The 23,999-nt window shown below is 40.0% G+C and overlaps 1 protein-coding gene and 1 non-coding gene across 10 annotated transcripts in view; one reads left to right on the top strand and one right to left on the bottom strand.

Annotated features, from left to right (window-relative positions):
- Positions 1-3,046: 3,046 nt before the first annotated feature.
- LOC114813602 lies at positions 3,047-3,184 on the top strand. Its single transcript, XR_003761319.1, has one exon. It is a non-coding gene; the product is annotated as a small nucleolar RNA SNORA7 (small nucleolar RNA).
- Positions 3,185-7,841: 4,657 nt separating this feature from the next.
- The window catches only part of COL6A3 (collagen type VI alpha 3 chain), a 117,239-nt gene continuing 101,081 nt past the window's right edge, over positions 7,842-23,999 (bottom strand). For 7 of the 9 annotated variants that reach the window (XM_029069575.2, XM_029069571.2, XM_029069576.2 and 4 more), the window contains 6 exons: positions 23,201-23,464; positions 22,134-22,238; positions 18,019-18,198; positions 17,851-17,901; positions 10,943-11,113; positions 7,842-8,634 (listed from right to left, as the gene is read on the bottom strand). In XM_029069575.2, coding sequence (XP_028925408.1) covers positions 8,594-8,634; positions 10,943-11,113; positions 17,851-17,901; positions 18,019-18,198; positions 22,134-22,238; positions 23,201-23,464 — 812 coding nt within the window. In that variant the 3' untranslated portion in view covers positions 7,842-8,593. The remainder of the gene's footprint in view (positions 8,635-10,942; positions 11,114-17,850; positions 17,902-18,018; positions 18,199-22,133; positions 22,239-23,200; positions 23,465-23,999) is intronic. The other 2 variants (XM_029069572.2, XM_029069574.2) reach the window with 2 other exon arrangements.

Here is a 23,999-nt window from a genome sequence, read left to right on the forward strand (position 1 = left end):
AGCGCTCAGCAGCTCGAGCATAGGAGCGTAGGAGGTGGACAGAGGAGGTGATCCAGGGCTGTGGGTTAGTGGAGCGAGAGCGGCGCAGGGAAAGGGGGGCGAGAGAGTCGAGATGAGTAGAGAGGGTAGAGTTGAGAGCGGAGACCTGATCATCAAGAGTGGGAAGTGAGGACAGGGCGGCAAGGTGAGGAGAGATGCTTTTGGAAAGACGGATGGGATCGAGAGAGTGGAGGTCTCTGTGGGGCAGTAGCGAAGATTTGCAGGGAGAGGGAGTGTGAGAGATGAGGCAGGTGAGAAGGTTATGGTCAGAGAGAGGGATTTCAGAGTTGGTGAGGGAGGAGATAGTGCAGCGGTAGGAGATGACGAAATCGAGGGTGTGACCAAGTCGGTGAGTGGGCGCGGTATGGTGGAGGAGGAGGTCGGCAGAGTCGAGGAGGGATAGCAGGCGGGCGGCAGAGGAGTCGTCGGGTACATCCATATGGATGTTGAAGTCTCCGAGGATCAGAGTGAGCAGAGAGAAGGAGAGAAGGAAGGTGAGAGCACTTACTATGTGCATTGCACTGTACTAAACGCTTGGAATGTACAAATCGGTAACAGATAGAGACAGTCCCTGCCCTTTGATGGGTTTACAGTCTAATCGGGGGAGTCAGACAAAAACAATAGCAAAAAATAGAATCAAGATAAATATGCTAACCTCATATTACTGTGGTAATATGTGCCTCAATCTTGTCTATCTTGTTGCGGGCTCCTTGCCCACTTCCTGCCTTTGGCCTGGAACATCCTCCCTCCTCAAATCCGATAGAAAATTATGCTCCCCACCTTCAAAGCCTTACTGAAGGCACATCTCCTCCAAGAGGCCTCCCCGGACTAGGCTCCCCTTTCCTTTTCTCCCACTCCCTTTTGTGTTTTCCCTTACTTGCTCTTTTTGTTCATCCCCCTTCCCAGCCACTCACAGCTTGTATGTCTATAACTGTAACATTTATTTATATTAATGTCTGTGTCACCCACCTAGACCAGGTAATCAAACTGGTAGTCACCAGTGGCCAATCCGCTTCTTGGCAACAAAGGTTTATTTTCTAAATGAAACAATATCACTCTGAATGATCTGAAGTATGTGTCTTGATGATAAACCACAGCACGGGATAATTAAATAATTCAAGGTGAGATTACTCAGCTGTTTAAGTGATTGCCTTAAATGAATTTTTACTCCAAAGCATTTCAGTAAACTACCTCAAGCAAATTTTTGTTTCCATCTCTGCCACGCTGGCAGTTGCTTTCTCTGCTGAATAACTATAGTTTCCAAATGTGCACGCTGGAATGCGAGGGCTGAAAATTTTCCAGAGACCAAATGTGCTGCCTTAAAAGGCTCGAGAAAGTCAAGTAGGATGTCTGCCGCGTGTGGACCAAGGCGGATAATTAGTTTCCAGTATCAGTCGCTGGAGCATCGACCCAATTAAAAAAATACATGTCCTCTTCTGACCGGCCTTGGGCCATGAAAAAAACCTGAAATGCAAGCTAAGCCCCTATTGGTTCGTTTCCACCCCACTCCCTCCTCCATGAGAATCACCCTGTCTGTGTCAGGGTGGGAAGGTCAGAAGCATGTGTTTAGCTTCATCTACTTGTTTTTTAGAAAACAAGTTCTTAGGGGGAGGGTGTTCAGAGATCTTGTGATTGGTTTCTCTATGGCACATTGAAAACTAATGAAATAGACAGAAGGATCTGATAAAAAAGCCAAACACTAAGAGCATTAAAAAGGTTGAAATGGACTAGCCAACAGTCCAAACAGATGTGTCCAGATCCAGATGACTTGGCTTCCAAAAGAACAGTTTAAGCTTGGCTCTGGTTCTCTTCTGAACAACTCCTAAACTTCTGCCAAGCCTCTCTTCAAGCCAGGACAGCTCAGTGATTGCTGCAGAGACGGGAAAGAATGTAGTCAAAGGGAAAAGCAGAGGCAAATGGTTTTTAGGGTAATTGTGAAAAATCAAGGAGGAAGGTTTTCTCTAGAATCTGTGATTACCAAGGGATATTTATCTTGTGAAAGAAGAAGAGGGAAAGAATGTGACTGAATCCATCCAATTTGACCAGTCAGTGGGATTTGCGAGTAAGAGCGGGAAGGAAAGGGCAGAGTCTAATCATGTCCTAATGGAATCAATCATCCTGGGCTCTAGTGCAGGCCCTAATTCAGCCTGCCTAGAGAGGTCTTATCTCTCCATCCTGAAGTTTTCCCTGTCTACAAAAACAAGTAGCATATTCCTTGCCTTGTTTCAAAGCGAATGGAAGAGGAATGGTTCAGAATGGGCAAATCAATCAATCAGTGGTATTTACTGAGCACTTACTGTATGCAGAGCATGGTACTGAGCCCTTCGGAAAGTCCAAGGCAACAGTGTTGGTTGACACATTTCCTGCCCACAACGAGCTTAAAGTCTAGGGGGGCAAATCACTTGAAAAATGGAAAATACTAACTCTGAAGGCTTTGTCTTTTTTTTACTGTCAGTGTCAAGTCCAGCATACACTCTGAGACTTTTAGTCCTAGAGAAGCAGCCTGGCTTAGTGAATAGACCACGGACCTGGGAATCAGAGGGAACTGTGTTCTAATCCCGCCTCAGCCACTTGTCTGCTGTGTGACCTTGGGCAAGTCACTTCACTACTCTGGGCCTCAATTACCTCATCTGTAAAGTGAGGATTAAGAGTATGAGCCCCTTGTGGGAAAGGGACTATGTCCAACCTGACTAACTTGTATCTACCCCAGCATTTAGAACAGTGCTTGGCACATAGTAAGCACCATTAACATTAGTAGTAGTGGTATCATAAGGATTTCAAGCAGTGACAGAGTTGAATCCATCTTAATTCTGCTATCCAGGAAGCACATAATCCAATAACACCAAGGAAGATAAAGGAGTAGGAAACAAAACTAAGAAGACCTGCAAAAACAAGATGGACAGAGAATGTGGAACCGAGGGGACACCCAAGTTAGAGCAATCTGTAGACTTCACAACAACTGTAGGACATGATCATGACACAGATCATGACTTCTAGAGCAGCTAATGTCCTCTTGGGATTGCACCTGGAGAGTTTCCAGTACTCTACCAGACTTGGTTATGGCAGAGAGAGTCAAGCAGAGGCCTATCCATTCCATTCCTAGCTTAAGCAATGGCTAGCAAGTGGAAGACAATCAGCTACATGGCAAAACTCACCTGTGCTGGGCAGCAGTAGCATGGGAGAGAGTCAAGGGCAGAGACTCAAGTCGACTGGGTGGAAGAAGGCAATGGCAAACCACTTCCATATTTTTACCAAGAAAACTCTATGCATACACTACCACAGTTTTGCAATTGGAGATGGGGCATTCTGGGAGAGATGTGTCCATGGAGTTGCTATTGTTGGGAGACAACATTAGACAAGATCTGTTAATATGAGCCATCATCATGGCATAGGAAGACAGGCAGTGATGTTCTGGAAGATAGTTCGGAGGGCTAGGGACCCTGGGGAAGTCTAACCTGTGAATTAATAATAATAATTTTGGTATTTTTTTAGGAAGACGAACACATATTTTCAGAAAAAAGTAGGAGCTCAACCTATTTAGATACTACCATCAGCCAAACTTTCAATGTTTATAAGAAGATTTATTCTATATTTCTCTTTCGCTGATTGATTGATTTCCCCCTCTAGATTGTAAACTTGCTGTGAGCAGATAATATGTTTACCAATTTTGCTGCCGTACCCTCCCAAGCACTTAGTACAGTGCTCTGAACACAGTACATGCTCAATAAATGCAACTGACTAATTGATTAGTACCTTTCATTTGCAGAACCCTGCAATAGGTGTTTGAGAAACAGACAAAATTTAAGCCAAAGCTAGCCTAAAGGAATGTTTCAGGCTATGGCACTGAATATCCATATCTCTATGGCACTCCTATTACACCCATGCTGAACTTCACTCTCAGTGGTGCCTTTTTCAAATACAAAGGACTTTATATATAAGTAAAGTCCTTTGTATTCGAAGAAGGCACCACCCATGGTGAAGAGAAGCTATATGAAACAAAAGTATGCTTTTTCGAATAGCTTATTATTAATGTACTTTGCAATCCTCTATGACCTTGAAATGTTTGGGGGTTTACATATTATAGGCTTTACTTACAAATCATTCCAGCCCATATGCTGTACATTAGGTGTCTGTTCATAGTAAGTGAAACTACCAGTACTGCATATTTCAAATAAAGATATTTTTCACTCTGTGCAAGGTAAAATTCAGGCCTTAAATTCCAGGACAAATCTGATTACCTAGTTTTCTAAACATATTTAATGTTTCATTGGACAATTGGAAAAGAAGTATGTGGATATATGAAACTCTGTGACTTGGCTAAACTCTGCAGTCTACCCTAATTCTCATAGCTGATTTGAAAGTTGAAAAGATAAATCTACTTAAATTTTGGAGCTCTAAAGATGAATAGTTCAATCCATTTGTGGCATTTCACTGAGAAGCATCTGGTAGGCTTTAAGTCCCACTTAAAACAATGGGACTTTTAAGTAATTGCAGTCGTTATGTTGGTGTTTTGATTTTATTTAACTCTTTTCTACAAAATCAACACAATCATCTCGAGTCATTTCTACATTGGCAACGTCCACGATAAATTCAGCTATCTAACAGTTAATTGACATCATTTTGATCCCCTTGCCACAGATAGAAAGGTTTCAGTTGCAGACTGCAGTACAAGATGGGGCAGTAGAAATGGTGGCCACAGTTGGAATTGGGCAGAAAATTGAACTGTATGCCTTTCTTATTGTTATTACTATGGTCGTGAGGAGAATTCAAGAACTTTCAGAATTTTGTATCTCTTTTTCTGTGTTGTACCTCAGTTTGTAATTACCAACATCATATCCCACTTCCCAGATGAGAGAAAGACATCTTATAGTAATTCATTTGCTATAACTCTGTCCTCTTTTCTGCAAATTAACATCTCTTCTCATCTCTCATCAACTCCAATGCCCACTGCCCCCACCAATCATTCCCAGCCTTTCATTCCTTTCTCAAACTCAGTGCCCCCCAGTTATTCCTCTTCCTCACCCCTGATTACTTTGCCAACTATTTTGCTGACAAAAATCGAACCCAAGAATGTCGGCTCCCAAAGGCTCTCCCTCAATTCCCCAACTCCCTTCCATCCTCATAGCTTCTCTCTCCTCTTTCTTGACCATTTCTCAAGAGGAAATCTTTCCCCTGCTTTCAAAACAATAATTATGATATTTGTTAAGCACTTACTATGTACCAGGCACCGTACTAAGAGCTGGATTTAGCCTCTCCACCTGTGCCTGAGAACCCATCCCTTCTCCCCTTCTATAAACAGTTGCACCCACTCTTCTTCTTCAATTAATCAGTGGCATTGATTGGTCACCTAATGTGGGCAGATCCCAAGATCACCAGGCTTTAATAGGCAACAATTCAGCCAAACTTGCCTCTGTATTTTCTGAGGCCTCCAATTCTGCTGAAGTCTCTGCAGCCAAAGAGTCCCCAAAGACACCTCCACTGTATTAACAGCTCCCCTCCACCTCTACTACCCCTTTATTCTCAGCCATCAATCAAACTCCTTTTCATCCCCTACCACTAGCATCCAGAAATTGTGGAATGTTAAAGAGATCACTCCAAACAGTATCTGCGCACTCTCTATCATCTACTCTCAACTCCACTCAATCCCTAAAGAGTAAGGACAAAGTCAACCCAACCACAATGAATCCCTAAGGAGTATGGACAAAGTCAACCCACCCACAACAATCCCTAAAGAGTATAGACAGAATCAGACCTGTTGGAGACCCTGACAGGATCCCCAAAACTGACTTAAGTAGCATGTACTTTCCTGGTTCCCATTTAGGAGTAGTAAAGAATTGTGAGTCACAGACCCATTTTTGTTCATCCAGTGCATCATATTCTGGGCACAGGATTTCATTGGTAGGTTAATGAAATGCATATTTTTAAGTGGTAGAGGCCTCATCTCTTGATCATTGATCTTATCTACAAATTTTTTGCCAACCTACGGGATTGGAATCAGGCCTGGTTTGGGGATGGTTGTTTTTTTATGGTAGTTTAGCGTTCACTAGGTATCAGGCACTGTACTAGTAATAATAAGAATATTGGTATTTGTTAAATGCTTACTATGTGCCAAGCACTGTTCTAAGCATTGGGGTAGATACAAGGTAATCAGGTTGTCCCACGTAGGGCTCACAGTCTTCATCCCCATGTTACAGATGAGGTAACTGAGCAACAGAGAATTAAGTGACTTGCCCAAGGTCACACAGCTGACAAGCAGTGGAGCAGGGATTAAAACCCACGACCTCTGACTCCCAAACCCGGAGTCTTTCCACTGAGCCACTCTGCTTCATTGCTGGGATAGACAAAACGTAATTAGGTTTGGCACAGTCTTAATCTCCATTTCATAGATGAGGTAGTTTAAGCACAGAGAAGTTGAGACTTGACCAATGTTACACAGCAGACAAGTCTCCCACTCTAGACTAAGCTCAGTGTGGCAGGGAATGAGATTGTTTATTGCTATATCAGCCATAAGTTAGTATACGTTTTGTCTATCGGTCAATCACTGGTATTTATGAGCACTAACTGTGTGCATAACACTGAACAAAGGCTTGGGAAAGTATAGTATAATAGAGTAGGCAGACATGTTCCCCACTCACAGGGAGCTTGCAGTCTAGGAGGGGAGACAGACATTAAAATAAACTACAGATCTCTACATAAATATACTTATCAGTCCCGGCTCTGCCATTTGTCAGCTGTGTGACTGTGGGCAGGTCACTTCACTTCTCTGTGCCTCAGTTACCTCATCTGTAAAATGGGGATTATCTGTGAGCCTCACGTGGGACAACCTGATTCCCCCGTATCTACCCCAGCGCTTAGAACAGTGCTCTGCACATAGTAAGCGCTTAACAAATATCAACATTATTATTACAGGCCTGGGAATCAGAAGACCTGGGTTCTAATCTTGTCTCCAATCACTTATCTTCTATGTGACTTTGAGTGAGTCACTTCACTTCGCTGAGACTCACTTACCTCATCTGTAAAATGGGGATTAAGACAGTGATCCCCATGTGGGACATGAACTGTATCTAACCTGATTAATTGGAGTCCCAGTGCTTAGTAAAGTGCCTGGCACTTAGTAAGCGCTCAACAAATACCAATACACAATGGGGATTAAGAGCCCCACATGAACTGCATCCAACCTGATTAACTTAAATATACCCCGGTGCTTAGTAGAGTGCCTGGCACAGAGTAAGCGTTTAACATATACCATTTTTTAAAAAAGTCCTTGTGGGGCTGAGAGAGGGGCTGTTTCCAAACGTGAGCTCCTTGGGGGCAGGGACTGTCTCTATTTATTACTGTACTATACTTTCCCAAGCGTTTAGTACAGTGTTCTGTACACAGTAAGCACTCAATAAAGGCCATTGAATGAACGAATGAAACGCAAGGTTTAGAACATGTTTACTGAATTAGGAAGTATTCATCCAAAATCATGAGCCTATTTGTGCTCAGTATGTCACGCTGTCGAAGAAAGTTTGTATGTGTGCACAATTGTGTTTGTGCATGGCATTGGTACAAGTGGGTATGGTGGCTTGAGTTTTCTAAAACTCTCGGGAAAGTGGGGTCCGAATGCAGCTCTATATTGTAGGACACCTGTAAGTGATCATCAGTCAGTTAATCAATAGTATTTATTGAGCACTTACAATGTGCAGAGCACTATACTAAGTGCTTGGGAGAGTACAATACAACAGAGTTGGTACATTCGATCCCTGCCCACAAGAATAATGAAAATCAATCAGTACTGAGAAACAAATAAAAGACAAAACTCTCAAAACCTCTGTTAAACTTTATTTAAAAGTTTCTTTGTATAGACTTCCTAAAACAAAATAAAAATAACATCCCCACAAAAAATACACATATATAAAACACACAACATTAGAGGAATGCCAGAAACATTCTACACCATGATTTAAAAATTCTTTAACTAAGGCGATGGTCCCAGCAGTGCATCTGAATTAGGAAATTTTGCCTTTTTCTATTAGATCATCTATATCGCAAACATCAGGAAGAAAATCAGTTTGAAATCTAATCCAGCAAAACTAAACAGAATGAAAAGTTTGACTGCTCATTTATCAGAAATCACTACTCTTACATAGGCTTTCCATCTAAGTTATGCTCAGTTTATGAGAAAATGAACAAAGCAAAGCACATACAGTTGCAGTGAGATTTTGGTTATTTTCTAGAGTTCACGTGCCTGAATTGGGCAAAACCCTGAAAGGCCACTGGAATCGTAATTTGGAGAACAGTTCAAAATAAACAACTTCAGTGGGTACATGTTACATATTGTTGAAAGTATATACTATAACCTCCCAGGAACAATTAGCACTCAGTCCACAGAGAAATTTAGCACCATATTGATAGGTCATGCAGCAAAACTCTTTCTTCAAAGTTTGCTTGTAAATTAAAGCATGAAATAGTACAGTGCAAGGTCGTCTATACCCATAGCTTCTAAAGGGGTGAGTTGGCAATACTAGACTCCTGCTTCTCTTCAGAGGTATGTGTTGGCATTGGGTGATGCTTAGGTTCCTATTGTTGCAACGACTCCGGGATTGATGTGTCCTGGAAATTCATCAGAGAGAAAGGTAGAGTTGTATGCTAAGAAAAATCACATTTTCTATGTTATGAAAATCATGATACAAATCAATAACTGGGCAGGGGAGTTGAGTGTTTACTATGGGCAGAGCACTGTAATAAGCGCTTGAGAGAGAACAGTGCAATAGGGTTGGTACACAAGTTCCCTGCCGCAACGAGTAGACAGTCTCGAGGCGGAAATAGACATTAATATAAATAAATCATTAATTTTCTATGTATGTATATATACATATATACATACATATATATAAATAAAAAGATACATACACAGATTAATCTGGTTTCTCCCCTTTTAAAGGCATGTATAAAGTCATATACCCTGGTCTGTGGATGTTAGGGATGTGGTAAATGAGAATGGAGTGGTGATGTGCAAATGTCCCACTCTGGTCTACAGTAATTTACAAAGGCTTCAGGTTAAGGGAGAATTGAGAATTGAGCATGGAATCTAAATTATTTGCTTTCTTAAGCATTTTGATAATCACCCCACGTTCACAATACTTATGTAAGTATTCTATTCTCCTATTGCTTTATCCTTAATCTATTTTAATGTCTGTCTCCCCCATAGACTGTAAGGTCCTTGTGGACAGGGATCATGTCTATAAACTCTGTTGTATTGTACTTGCCCAAGTGCTTAGTATAGTGTTCTGCACACAGTAAATAATCAGGGAATACCATTGACTGTGTTGGGAAAAGAATGAAAAACCATATCCTCTCATTCAGAATAAGTACACAACACAGTGGTCATCTGTATACTATTACCACCCTGCAGTTAGTGCAGGGAAAGGGCACGACTACTGGGACCAATCAATAAATCAATCATTGGTATTCACTGAGCACTTACTATAATTTTATTTATTTACATTAATATCTGTCTCCCCCACTAGACTGTAAGCTCATTGTGGCCAGGGAATGTAATTGTTATATTGTTGTACTCTTCCCAGTGCTTACTCTGCACACAGTAAGCACTCAATAACTATGATTGACAGACTGATTGACTGCAGAGCACTGTAATAAGCACTTGGGAGAGTACAGTACCAGAGTTGGTAGATATGTTCCCTGACCACAGAGAGCTTAAACTCTAGAAGTCAGGAGGCCGGCTGAAAGTGCCTGAAAATCTCCTAGGCACTTTGTAGTATGCTACATCTTCATGCCTCAGGCCCCAGCCAGATCCTGCCTGCCAGAGACCAGAGAATGTAGTGTGCTATGCAAGCCATTCGCAATAGAATCAATTCTTCCACATGGTTTCCTGATCCTAAAGCCTCAGGACTGAGTCTCATTCACTGTTCACTCACAGTAGTTTTCTACAGACTGCTATTTATCATCATCATCTTCATCATCAATGGCATTTGCTGAGCACTTACTATGTTCAGAGCACCATAATTAGAGTTTGGCAGAGTATATTCCAACAGAGTTGGTAGATACATTCCCTGCTCACAACATGTTTAAAGTCTAGAGGGGAAGGTAGACATTACTATAAATAAATAATTTATACTATATAATTAAGAGATATGTACATGATATATTACATTTAATGAAAATTAACTCAATGTAATTAGGAACTTTATGACAAATACATTTGTTCTGGAAACTCTCTTTGAAATCAGATAGAATAACTCCAGATTTTCTAAATCTTTGCATATTTGTGAAAATATAGGGTAGGTATCTGACAGTTTGTTTATTCTTTTAATGTTGGTATTTGTTAAGTGCTTACTATGTGCAGAGCACTGTTATAAGTGCTGGGGTAGATACAGTGTAATCAGATTGTCCCACATGAGACTCAGAGTTGATCCCCATTTTACAGATGAGGGAAATGAGGCACAAAGAAGTTAAGTTACTTGCCCACAGTCACTCAGCTAACAAGTGGCAGAGCCGGGATTTGAACCCATGAACTCTGACTCCCAAGCCCAGGCTCTTTCCACTGAGCCACGCTCTCTTCTTTTCCACTTAGTTGGCTCCAAATACATTGTTCTATCTAACATAGCTGTAAACCCTTTGCTTGAATTCTGTCCATCTTTTAGGTTATACATATTTTTGAAAACTGATATTAATTATCTGCCTAATCCAAAAGGAAATATTGGCATTGTTGATTTTGTTATATCTGTTGATTTTTAAATGTTTTAGATTAAATGCTATTTGAGTTCAAACACCAGGACCATTCTTCAACATGTAACAAGTACCTATTATAAATACTGCCTGTGGGCACTCAGTAAGAAGTGGTAAACTGACTGGCTGATCAAACTGACAGGTGTTTAAGCAAAGAAAAACCATCACTTACCAGGAATGCAAACCTTTTCACATTCTTTCTGAGTATTAAATCTGTTTTCATTTCCCCCACAGCCACCGTACCAAAACCGTGCACAGCTTTTGGTTTCTGAATCATAGTACCATTTCAAGATAAATTTCCTGCATGTTCCTTCTTCCTTCTTCAACTTACAAATTTCTTTAACTAAAGAAGACAGGAAAATAATAATAGAATAAAGCCATCACTGCCAAGTCAGGGGTTTGAGGGTAAAAGGAACAAAAGCGGAGGCACCTTTCCCTCTTTTAGCCAAGGGAACATTTACCTACCAGTCTGTCTCCCCTAACCCACTTGAAATATATAGGTAAATATCTCTGCCTCTCGCTCTGCTTCAGTGCCACTCTAAGGGAGATTAATTTCTCTCCCAGGAAACAGAATTCAGTAGGAGCAGTCTAGGGATAACCTCCATTGAGAGCCAAAATGTCAGTTACCTTTGAGCAGAGGAGTCTAAGACATTTTGGATACTTCAGCAAATGAAAGAAGCTAGGAAGGCAGTTGAACTCTTTGGGAGAGACAAATACATCAGAAAGAGAGACAGACAACTCTGCCCAAATAGCTCCCCAAGCAAATACCTCTGTTTCCCTGCAGGGTAGAACTAGCCCTTCTTGAGAGGCCCCACTCTTGGTCAGAGGGTTCTGAGAAACTATTCCTGCCACAAACTACTGGAAGTCCAGTTCAGAGGAAATGGTGAGATTCAGAACTGGACATTTCATGTTATAAGTTACATGCAGCTATGACTTGAGGAAGAAAGGTGACAGAATGTCGAAGATCAATGAGTCCCTGATCTTCGTAGCATGCAAAATTAAACAGACATCCAGACAGAGATGCTAATGCTACCGTGTGATTCACAAGGACAAAACATTATGCAGCAAGATGATTTTGAATTATGGAAAGTATCTCCTTAAACCATAAAAATTAAAGATATATATCTTCAAAAGAATCCAGCAGCAAGCTTTTTAAGCATCCTTAAATATCAGAGAGAAAAATGAAATTCACAGTGCTTCCATGCTTCCAAGAAACGCTGGGGTCGATTTTCATCCAGAATGCTCTTTCTTAAAAATTCAGTTTCACTCATTTCAAAATACTCTGTTTTCTGATGGGGGCAACAAGTAAAAATAGTATTTCCCATTGCCAAGGACACACTGTCTTCCCCCTCACAGCCAGGAGATTGTGGGGGTGATGTGAGTGGATGTGTTACCCTGGTCCCCCATGTTGGATCCTCCAGCAGGAAAATGAGAGATTGTAATAGAAGGGTGTGTCCTGCTGTTTCAGAGCCAGTGATGGGGTGAGGAGGCGGTTAGAGGCAAGCTTTATTGGTGGTGGCAGGATTGGGGAGGGGACAGGGAGAGGAAAGATGGGATGGGGAAGAAGCTTCCACAGCTCTTGGGAGACCCTCCTACTCTTCCCCAAGGTGTTATAGTGGCAAGGGGCAGCCATGTCTGCTGTACTGTTGTTCTATCACTCTGTGTCTAATAATAATAATAATTACAGTATTTGTTAAGCATTTACTAGTTGCTAGGCACTGTATTGAACACTGGGATGGGTACAAATTGGATTGGACACAGACCCTGTCCCACATGGGGCTCACAATCTGAATCCCCATTTCCCAGATGAGGTAACTGAGGCCTAGAGAAGTGAAGCGACTGGCCCATGGTCACACAGCAGGCAAGTGGCGGAGCAGGGATTAGAGCTCATGACCTTCTGACTATGCTACCCAGTCAGAGACTGACGATGAATGGAGGATTAAACCCTTATGAAGGGCTGGGGAGTGTGGCCACCCAACCCTCTAAGTGGGAGCAGGAGAGAGCACTTCATTATTCGTGTCATGGTGACCCATAATGGGTAGTCAGGGTCCCATTAATGTTGAACCTTACCTAGCTACCAGAGGTCTGACAAAGCATTACATAAAGTCCCTCAGCCCAAGAATGGGCCCTGGACCCCTGGAAAATTCTTTCTAGATGATACAAGGGGATAAAATTAATAGTTGGATGCCCTCCACATAATAATATTAATGATTGTAGTATTTGTTAAGCACTTATTACATGCCCAGTTCTGTACTAAGTGCTGGAATAGATAAAAGATACTTGGGTTGGACACAGTTCTTGGCCCACATGGGGCTCACATTTCTTTGAACCTCTGTGTCCAGTGAACATAAAACAGAGGAAAGCACCAAAGAAGGAATATAATCAATAATTTTCTCCCCATGAGGCTAGGAATAAAAATTTTGCAAGCACCAAATCTTCTAGACCTCACTTATATGGATTAAATAGTCTAAGGAAAATTTCTCTTGTTCAGTTTTCACTAAAGCTGTTGTTTTTCAAGACCTCACTTTATATAGAAAGGATTCTCATGGTGAAAGGCTATGCTACTCTTATTTATTTCCCACATCAAAGAAGAGTTTTGTTTATTATTCCCTGAAATAGTCTACTGGGAATGGTTAGAATCATTCTTACTTCAAAGCATAGAAGCGCCCTAGCAAAGTCCGGAGACTCAGCCACAATGATAATTAGAGAACACAGAGGTGGCAGGGCAGAGTTCCTGAATTTTGTCATTTGTTTTTCTTCATCAAACCATGCACACTTCTGAAACTGAGTAAGGCAGCAGATTCACTGTTGCTTAAAGTGATTATTTGGCACAGGGGTTTTCAGATTTTTTTATCCTTGAGATTTATCTGAAGGAACTGCCTTCTTCACAGCCATTCCTCTCACATGTCGTTGGTACTCAACACCCCAGTTCACCCTAGCACCCATCTCTGTCTCTCTTTCTCTCCCTCTTTTTCTCTCCTCCCTGGAGCCACAGTCAAGGCAGTGGAGCAGCAGTAGCAGCCAGAGCTGGTGAGTAGAGAAACTGTTTTAACTGTTTCTGCTGTTGCTGCGGTCATTCCCTGCGAATTCTTCTATTGCCATTGACTGTCCATGCTTCTCAGGCTGAGTTGAGCTTCTTGCTGTGCTCCCAACAATGGGAGAAGTTTCTCTTCTGACTTGCTCTAACTGCTGCTCCTCCATTTCTCACTGTGCCCCCAGAATTCTTGCAGTTTTAGGTGCAAGTCCAGTGCAAAGCAGTTCCTCAGCAGCAGGAACTGATTTGCTGAAATAGCCTTCAACTCCACACCTCTCTGAAGTATCCCCACACCAGCGCTTATACCCTGATTGAGAATCTCTGTTCTAGCATCTTCAAATAGTCATCCTTTTTAGAAATCACTCTTCGGAAACTCAAAATACACAGCATAATTGCACAGAGAAATCAAGGAAGAAAGGACCAGAATCAAGGCAAAGCCTTCTGGGAAGGACTGAAATAAAAATGGATAGAGTATCCAAAATCCTCAACTCTACTTGGGTAATGAAGAGGTATTTTTTTCATTATGATAGTTCAAAGAAATTCTGCATTCCTAGAAACAAGATATATATTTTAGTAAATATTTTTTGCCTCTATTTGAAATTTTGCTAATTGCAAAGTTCACCCCAGTTCATGTGGACTATGATAACTAAGTGTCCTCTTGATTTTGATGGGCTTTTTACTGCGTTCTTAAATGTTTGAACCATATTTAGTCATTCTGATTGAACATTCTATGTCAGGTTGTTTCTGCCAAAATGTAATTTGAGATTTTAGGAAAAATCTACTGCTTGAAACTGAAATTATCTACATTTTCCAAATCGACTTCTTCACATTCTGGGGGCTAGGGATGCCTGACCAGCGATTTGTACCTAAATTATAGTCAAAACTGCCATTAGCATGTTTGTAATATTTTAAGTAAAACTGGTTTTAAACAAGATGCTCTAAATGATTGCACAGCACATTTGTGGCAATAAAAATATGAGAAGCAGCATGGCTTAGTGAAAAGAGCACAGGCCTGGGAGTCAGAGAACCTGAGTTTTAATCCCAGCCCTGCTGCATACCTGCTCTATGGCCTTGGGAAAGTCACAACTTCTTTGTATCTCAGTTTCCTCATCTGCAAACTGGGGATGCAATTTCCGTTTTCCCTCCTACTTAGACTGTGAGCCCCTTGTAGAACCTACTTATCTTGCATCTACCCCAGCAATAATTACATTGCTTCTCACATAGTAAGTACAATTATTAAATATGGAAAGCTCACATACTAATTTGTAAAACTGTAAAAAATATTTCTTAGTCCTTAGCATTTCATCAGTCTTTTTTCTTCTAATTGTTTTAGAAAATTATTACTTCTTTGCTTATTGTCACTTCATTGGCTGCTGCTCAAAACTAACCAAGAGGCTGCTCACTTTCCTGGTTCATAGAAATGTCCCTCAGTGTCTCTGCCTGTGGTCTGATGTTCTGCTTTTTGCTTTGTTTTTGAATATCTTGATATCAGCAGCCACATTTATCTGGAAAAGGGGTGAGGAGAATGGCTTTACCCTAGTTTCTCTTGCCACTTCTCCTTCAGTTCCATTTTCAGAGACTGATTTAGAAAATCTAACACATTAATTCATTTGGAGAATTTTCACTCTAATGCCAGCTTGAGGACCAATGGAAAAGTGCCTTGTTAATTGTATTGAATCATCTGCTCTAAACCATGGATTAGAATCGGGGGACCTTAATAAGAACAGATCCTGCCAATGACTAAACCCAACTGGAATTATAATCTTTCCTCTTCTGGCCGATATAAAGTTGGCACATGGATTTCTGTGGTGTCTCCTTTTTAGCTTTTCTGCCTCCACAGAGTCTATTCCCATGTAAGGAATAGTCATTGCATTAATAAACGATAGCAACAGCATAGTATGTGCCATGTTGGGAAGTAATTGACAAGGGAGTTTCTTTAGGGAGGGGCACAGTCCATTTTGCTTGATGGCATTCAATTTGTATCTCCTAGCAGCAACAATCAAGTCTGAGTTCTCCTTTTTTAGGAGCTGTTTCTTTTGCATTTCAGAAATCTGGAAATGAAACTGTGGCTTCTACTTAATTTCATCTTCCATCCTCCTTTTTTTAGTAATATTTGTTAAGTATTTATTTTGTGCCAGGCACTGTACTAAGCACTGGGGTACATATAAACTACTCAGTTTGGACACAGTCTATGTCCCACATGGGGCTCAAAGTCTTAATCCCCGTTTATATATAAGATAACCTGAGGCACAGAGAAGTAAGAGAGGTGCTTCAGCAGAGATGTGGTGGAGCTGGAATTAGAATCTAAATCCTTGTGACTCCCAGGCCCTTGCTCTAGTTACTAGGCTCATAGCTACTTCTCCTTTCTGTATTCAGGCTATGCCACTTTTACCTCTCCATTCTAATTTTGATTTCTTTTTGATTTCTTAGATCTAGTCATTGCCCTGTATCTTCTTCCCTCCTTTTTGCTTAGGGAATTTCTGGGAGTACCAGAAATTTAGTTGGAACCTCTTTCAGATTGATACTCATTAGATGGATTTTTACAGAGCAAAATAAAGTGAAGTAAATCTATGATCAGGTGAAATACAGCTGCTAAAGAGATATTTTGCAGGAATTCTTCTAATAACTTGTCCCATTTCTCTGTTCTCCAGGTGAAATTGTGGCTAACTATTTTAGCTTCACACTTCCTGGGAGTTTTTCAAACAGTCAAAAAAGATAATCATTCTTACTTCCCTCAAATGTAGAAAATGAAAGAGCAGCATGACACACCTGACTTTATATTACAAGCTTCCAGGCTCATGGTTATACTAGGCCATATAAAGAATGAGATATTCTCAAAATTATGGCTGACTTTTTTTTTTATTAAAGCATTGAGAACCTAAAAATACTTGGATTCCCCATTCCTATCCTGATTTCTCATTCCCTCCTACATGTGGTGTAGTTCCCCTTTCCTTCTAGTTTAATTTACTTCTGGTTGTAATGCCTGGGCTTTCTTTACTGTTCATCTCTTCCCTAATTATATTTTGAAGTGTTTTATAATCAGGAATAAAATAATAATGATCAGAAATAATAATAAATCAGGAATAATAAAAATAATAATGTGTCTTTGATGGACATTCCAAGTGCTTAGTACAGTGCTTTGCACATAGTAAGTGCTCAATAAATATGATTGAATGAATTTAGGAAATATTGGCTTTTCTCCCTCCCTAGCATAATATCAAACATAATCCAGAGGTTTTATATTGAAACATCTGTTCTCTACTCCACAGAACTGAGGCACTTCTAGTGATCGCAGTCATATGTCTATATATGAAGCAGAATGGCCTAGTGGATAGATCACGGGCCTAGCAATCAGAAGGACCTGGGTTCTAAACCCAGCTCTGCTACTTGTCTGGTTTGTGACCTTGGGGAAGTCACTTAACTTCTCTCTGCTTCAGTTCCCTCATCTGCAAAATGGGGATTAAGACTGTGGGCTGCATGTGTATCCAACCTACTCACCTTGTATCTACCCCAGTGCTTAGTACAGTGCCTGGCAAATAATAAGTGGTTAACAAATACCAAAATTATCATTATTATTATATTCCCTCTTGAGAAACACAGCCTTCTGGCTCTCAGCTAGAATAACAACCTAATCTTTGTCAGTAGAATGTAGACTGCTTTCTTTTGTCAAGTAAATGGTTTTCCTAAAGGGGAAGAGCCTGAATGAGGACTCAAGAATAAAACAAATTGGATTAGTGATGAACTGGTTAAAAGGGAAGAATTGATGATTTTTTTTAATGGTCACATGCTAGCCACAAAATCAGGTCAATTCTTAAAAAAAAAACTGTCATTAATACATGAAGCAAAAAGGCTTTTCTTTTAGTGATTGCATGCAGTTGAGACGGTCTGTACCAACAAAACATGGGACCTTTTTGGTGACCATGTGTGCCAGTGAACAACACACATTCGGATGAATGATGTGATGATTTACACCACAATGGCACACATACTGCAGACACACCTAGCTAAAAAAAAAGTCTGCTCCATTTACCGCTCTCTGCTTTTACCTGACAATAAGTTTTCATCAAGTAGGGGCTGCTGCATGACTCTCTCTGTTGCTGCAGAAAAAAAAAAGAGGTGTGGTGTTGTTCATAGCAATCATATCTTGCTGATCGGAATGGTGATAATTTGATAAAAGAGTAAAGCACCAGACTGGAAGTCTCAGGTGTACTTACATGATCCCAAACACCTGTTAATGCAATCAGCTTCTGTCTCAAATCTATTGGCGTTACCACCACACCCACCATACCAAATCTGTGTGCAGATCTTGTGTTTGTGGTCAAAGAACCATCTAATCGCATAGTCTTTGCACTGGGTGCCCATGTCAAAATCCAGCAAACAAGGATCTGTCAAATCTAAATTTCAAAATGCGCAAACATTATTATGGATACAAGTTACAATTCGGAATGGCTAAAAGTCATAAGAGCAAGTAGGCTAAAATAAAAGTGGAGAATGTCTAAAAAAAAAAAAATCAAATACTACAAACAGGAGACTTCCTACCTGCACCTATGGTCTATAGAATTGCAGTTTTACTGTGCAAGGAAATGAAAACATGCTAAGCTCCTGCCTCATGCATCTGAGATTGTGGGGGATGTAGAACTTTGCCACTTTGCTGAAACTTAGGGAACTGTAGCTGTAGCTGTAACTGTAGGGGATTCTGGAAAAAATGTTTAGTCTCCATTTTAGGGGTCACTATTTTCTAACTTCAGGACATTCTGCAATGTCATGGTTTGAAGTTCTTTTCAATATTAATGGTAAAATTCAGTGGATCAAGGATGTGAGGCTAGGAAAGCAAAAACCTACTATTTTATCCTGCAGGTAAACACACTCTTCTTGTTCCACAAAATCTGGGAACCATGTATCTAATTAAAAGGAGTAATTCTAAAAATTGAAAATAAACTCATTACCAAAAGAAAGCACCAAGCCCACTCTAACTGCCTTAAAGAAGTGAGGAAAAAAACAACTAAGGGTAAATGCAATTCCTGCTGTTTGAGTTTGAAATGCAAACCCTAGGAAGCTAATACTTAATGAGAATGGTTTTATAAAAAATCTTAATTCTTTTGTGGAAAGCTGCCTCATCATTCTGCAGTATTTGACACAATCATAAACATGATAAAGACAATCTTCTCAGTCCCTAAAGCAGTTACCACCTTCTTATCTGTACTAAGTGAACTTAATTTCCCCTATGAAGATAATTTTTTCACATCCGTCTCTTCAAATTTAAAAATTTGTTTTCCCAGGTTGTGTGAAAGAAAATATCAAATTATTTCATTTCAAAATGGTCTCCAGAATATAATCCTTCATATAAACTAAAATGGTCTTGGAAACAGGCAAAGAAATATTAGCTAGGTACTAGCAAACTGGACATTTTTAAGAACTAATCCATTTTAAATGGGTATTTTAATTTTATTTTTAATGGTATTTGTTAAATGCTTACTAGTTTCCAGGCACTGTACTAAACGCTGGCGTAGATACAATCTAACACGATGGACACCGTCCATGTCCCACGTGGGGCTCACAGTCTTAATCCTCATTTTACATTTGAGACTAATACAAGTTAAGTGACTTGGCAAAGGTCACACAGCAGACATGAGGTAGAGGTGGGATTAAAACCCAGGTCCTCTGACTCCCAGCCCCATGCTCTTTCCAATAGGCTATGTTGCTTCTCTTATTTTTAGTATTTACTCTATAAGATAAATTCATGTGACTGAGAATATACATAACTCCCAGAACTATTTTTCCTCTGCCTTTTTTGGAGAGATTTGAATATTAACCATGCAAATGATTTCCAAATTCTGATCAATTTAAGAGGCTGACACTAATGCATAGAGCATAGATAGTTTAGTGACCAAAATTTACAGTTTCTCCACCCCAATGGGTTTCATGGAAGAGACTGAATAAGTTTGAATCAGAAGGACCTGACCTCCACCACTTGTCTGCTCTGAGACCTTGAACAAGTCACTTAAATTCTCAGTTACTTCATCTCTAAAATGGGGATTACACCTGTGAACCCACATGGGACAGGGGCTGTGTCCAGTCTGATTAGCTTGTATATACCCCACTGCTTAATACAGAGGCTGGCACATGGTAAAGGCTTAACAAATACCATAAATAAAAAGTCCACCAAGCCCTGTCCCTGATTTCCACTTGATCACCTCTTTCCAGTGAACCCCTGGAACAAGAAAAAGGAAGGAATATGTCTGCCTAACAAGTAAACTTGAAGGGAGAGAGGAAAATCTCCAAGACTAACAAGAGCAGAAATGATCAGAACAAGCTATTTTTCCCTATGGATTTAGGAGTCAATTCCTATCATGGACCCACAGATGATTGATTACTCAACTGTATTCTGATCCTGTCCCAACCTTTGAGAAACTGAACCACACTCTGTGGTTGCATTCTGCTATAATCCTGAGAACAACCTGGATCTAGGTAACCTAACTGGACCCACGTCTTGGCTCTGTCTTGCACCTTTAATCATTTTTTTTAATTTTGAAGAAATTTCCTTAAACTTTTTCAATGTATTATTCCTACAAAATCTTAGCAAGGAAAAGACGATTTATTTTGGAATCCCCCAATCCCCTGGTGCAGAAGGAACAAATCTTGCAGATTCTCTCCCATGGGTGCATGTAGCTTCAAAAACACAACATGTTATATTTTTGAAAGCCCTTCATTAGTTAGACTAGCTCCAAGAGACTTGAAATGTAATAATTTTACATTCTTAAAAAACCCTATGCTAAAGCAACAACAGATTTCCAATGCTACATCCATCAGTAGTATGTAATTATATAAAATATTATTTGTTGCATATGAACAATTATATATTCTTCAGTTTGCTTGCACTCTTTCATTATCCTTTAAGTGCCATAGTTTAGCCCTAGACCATAATAGTCATAAAAAATTATAAGCAGCTAACACATTATTCATCTCATTGTTTAGTTTGCAAAGTAATGGAGAATTAAAATGTTTAAGCAATGTGTAATAATACTGGTTAGATATTGCCAAAAGAGATAAGTGGATTCCAAAGAGGTCTTTAGTTAATACCACTAATGTCAGCCTGAGAAGAGGAATGGAGTAGGAAATAGGCAAACACATTACAGTTATTGTACATGCAATGAAGGAAAGATGTCCAGTTCATTGAAAAGACGAAATGGAGAAATGAACATTTTTTGAGAAATATTTGGTGAAAATGAGATGCATTAGGAAATATTTCATTGGAAGCAAAATGTTATTTTTCTAAATTTAAACCAGCTACTGGCCCATCTTGATTAGTAGATTTCAAGGTATTGTGTACAGGTAGATGTTTAATAAATGCATTGAGTGATAAAATAGGATATATATATATATATATATAGTATAAAAGACAAGCTTTCCTTTTATACATTTTATCATGTCATGCATGTAATGGGTGATGAATAAATATCAAGTAATGATGAATAGTGTCAATCATTTTTGGAACTTTCCTGTTCCTGGTTATTTGGCATTAATAGTTCCTATATTTCTCTAACATTTTTATTCTTATTTAAATATAAATTTTTTTTCAACACTACATTTTTAACAGAAACATATTTGTAAGCATTATCCACTGTTTTAATGGCATAAACTAAAGCAATAAACTATGACTACAATCTTTTGATGACTATTGCATCAGTAAATGTGGGATTCAGTGGGATTTATTTTACCCAGGTGCCATAGGAAAGCAGCAGTGTTCAAACATGGGAAAAATAATAAAGAAAGAAAATGCACAGAAACCACAGTTAACCTCTGATTAGGTTCTAACTAATTAAAAGTGTGCTATAAAATGAGGTACAAATCCTAGTGCTGTAGAGATTAAAGAACGCTTAATAATAAGGCATGTAATGGGAAGCAGGCCTGGAAAATTAACTACTGTTAAGTCCCAAAGGGCTACATGAATTGTTTTTTTTTTAATTGGGGCCTCCTTCAGATGTTTCATAGCTGGTCCTTTAGAGAATCCCCAAAACGTACCCCAAATCAGCTCCAATCCCAAACTGTGCAGAACAAATGAGTGCTGTTTAACTGAAGCAAACCTGCTGATAGACAGCTGGACACAGGCCAAAATAATTTTCCATCAGTTCTACTAGAATTCTCAGGTGGGGAAAGATTGGATTGAGAACAACTGGCCTGACCCAGATCAACTATTCCCACTAGGGCTGGGCCTAATCTTGGGGAAAATGTAGCTTTGCTCAAATTGAGAGGACAGAGACTCCTAGGAGAGTGTTGGTTTGTGTGAACAGAGTTGATGAAACTACTCACTCTCAGGGGAGAAACTCACCTGCTTCAGCACCAGCCAAAGGTTCCGTGTTAACCATTAGATTTACCGTTGATGTGGAAGCTGACTTAGGTGGTGCCGGTGGTGGGGGTGATGATTGTGCTTTTTCTATGAAAGCAAAACAAATGTAACTCAGCAAAAAGGAAGTCACTTAGCTCAAGCAATATCAAAGCCACATGCCTAGCAATGTATGAAAGTGAAGTTTCTATTCGAATTTACTGCTAAAGATCTGGAAAGGAATGATACTGAAAATTTAGGGTCCAGTAGAGTTGATTGAAGAAAAGCCTTTCTCATAATTGATCCTTCCAAGGACAATTTGTCAACTTCCCTGATCTAGTCTCCAAGCAACTCGTACACAGAAAATTAGATTGAAAGGTCTGGGAGGGGAAGACAATGTCTAGTTAGTAATAATGATAATAATAATAATAATAGACTGTAAGCTCATTATGGACAGGGATAATGCCTTTGTGGGTAGAACTGAACTCTCATGTGAACAGAGTGAAAAGAACTGAGAGATCTGGATCTGACTGGATGTTAACTGTGATGCATCTCTCTCTCCCTCCACATGATCCAGCCAGAGAAGATCTACATGTGGGAATTTCTCTCCACCCAAGCTATACTTGGGGTCAAAAGGGGCTATTTTGCAGCAAAGCTTATCTTCCAACCTTTTTCTCTTGGTTTAGCACGTGCGCTCTTACTCCAATAAACCTTAGCCCTAAGAGTCTTAAACATCACTGGTTGCAAATATTTTCTATCCAATCTCAGTTTCAGGATCTTCTGTTCCATCTTCCCCCATCTGTGTTATTAATTAAATCCTGTCTTTAATCTTGCCTGGCTTGGGATTTTGGTTCAGTTTTGGCTGCTGGAGCCTCCAAAGTACTCTCATCTGGATCTAGGATGCAGTGCCTAACTGCATATCTTCCTTTTGGTACCCTAAATTCCAACAGGGCTGGTTTTGACCCTCATTTTTTGTTACATAGTTATTATCCAATTTCACTCCAACAAAGAAGAAAAACCTCACTGGATCCTAGAAACAGAAATAAATGTATTTTATCCAAGGGGTAACTTACTTGTAGTGAAGCTTCCTGCATAGGATATTCTGGCCTGGGACTTGAGATAACCAGTGATAACTACTTGGTACTTCTGACCGGTACGGAGACCTCCGATAACTCGTTCGGTGCTGGTTATGTTTTGCTTCAGGACTAAGGAGTGGTCATGGGCTGAGGTGATGGTGATATCATAAATATAAGGGCTTGAGGGCTCAGGGTTCACCCACTGGAGCTTGGCACTGTTTTCAGTGATATCAAATACCTGGATTTCTCTTGAGCCCTTAGCTAGAGTTCAAATCAAAGGAGAACATATAGAATGAAAATGATGCTTGGTTTCTTTTACCCAAATACATAGGTTAAAATCAGGAAAGATGTGCATAAAAAACATCTGAGTAAATACAGATTTTGTAAAGTTTTCAAGAGGTTGGACTGATTAATGCTTTAGACTGTAAGGTTCCTTTTTGTTTTTTAATTGTATTTGCTAAAACGTTTACTATGTACCAGGTCCTGTACTAAGCGCTAGCATAGATACAAGTTAATTAGCTTGGGCCCAGTCCTTGTTCCTCATGGGGCTCACAGTCATGATTCCCACTTTACAGTTGAGACACAGAAAAGTTAAGTGACTTGCTCAAGGTCACAAAGCAAACAACTAGTGGAGCCTGGATTAGAACCCAGGTTCTTCTGACTCCTAGGCCCGTGCTCTATCAACTAGGCTATTTTGCTTCTTCTTGTAGGCAGGGAACATGTCTAACAGCTCAGTTATATTGTAATCTCCCAAGCACTTGGTACAGTGCTCTGCCATAAGCACTCAATAAATTTT

This window comes from Ornithorhynchus anatinus, chromosome 7 (assembly GCF_004115215.2).
Source record: "Ornithorhynchus anatinus isolate Pmale09 chromosome 7, mOrnAna1.pri.v4, whole genome shotgun sequence".
Lineage (NCBI taxonomy): Eukaryota > Metazoa > Chordata > Mammalia > Monotremata > Ornithorhynchidae > Ornithorhynchus > Ornithorhynchus anatinus.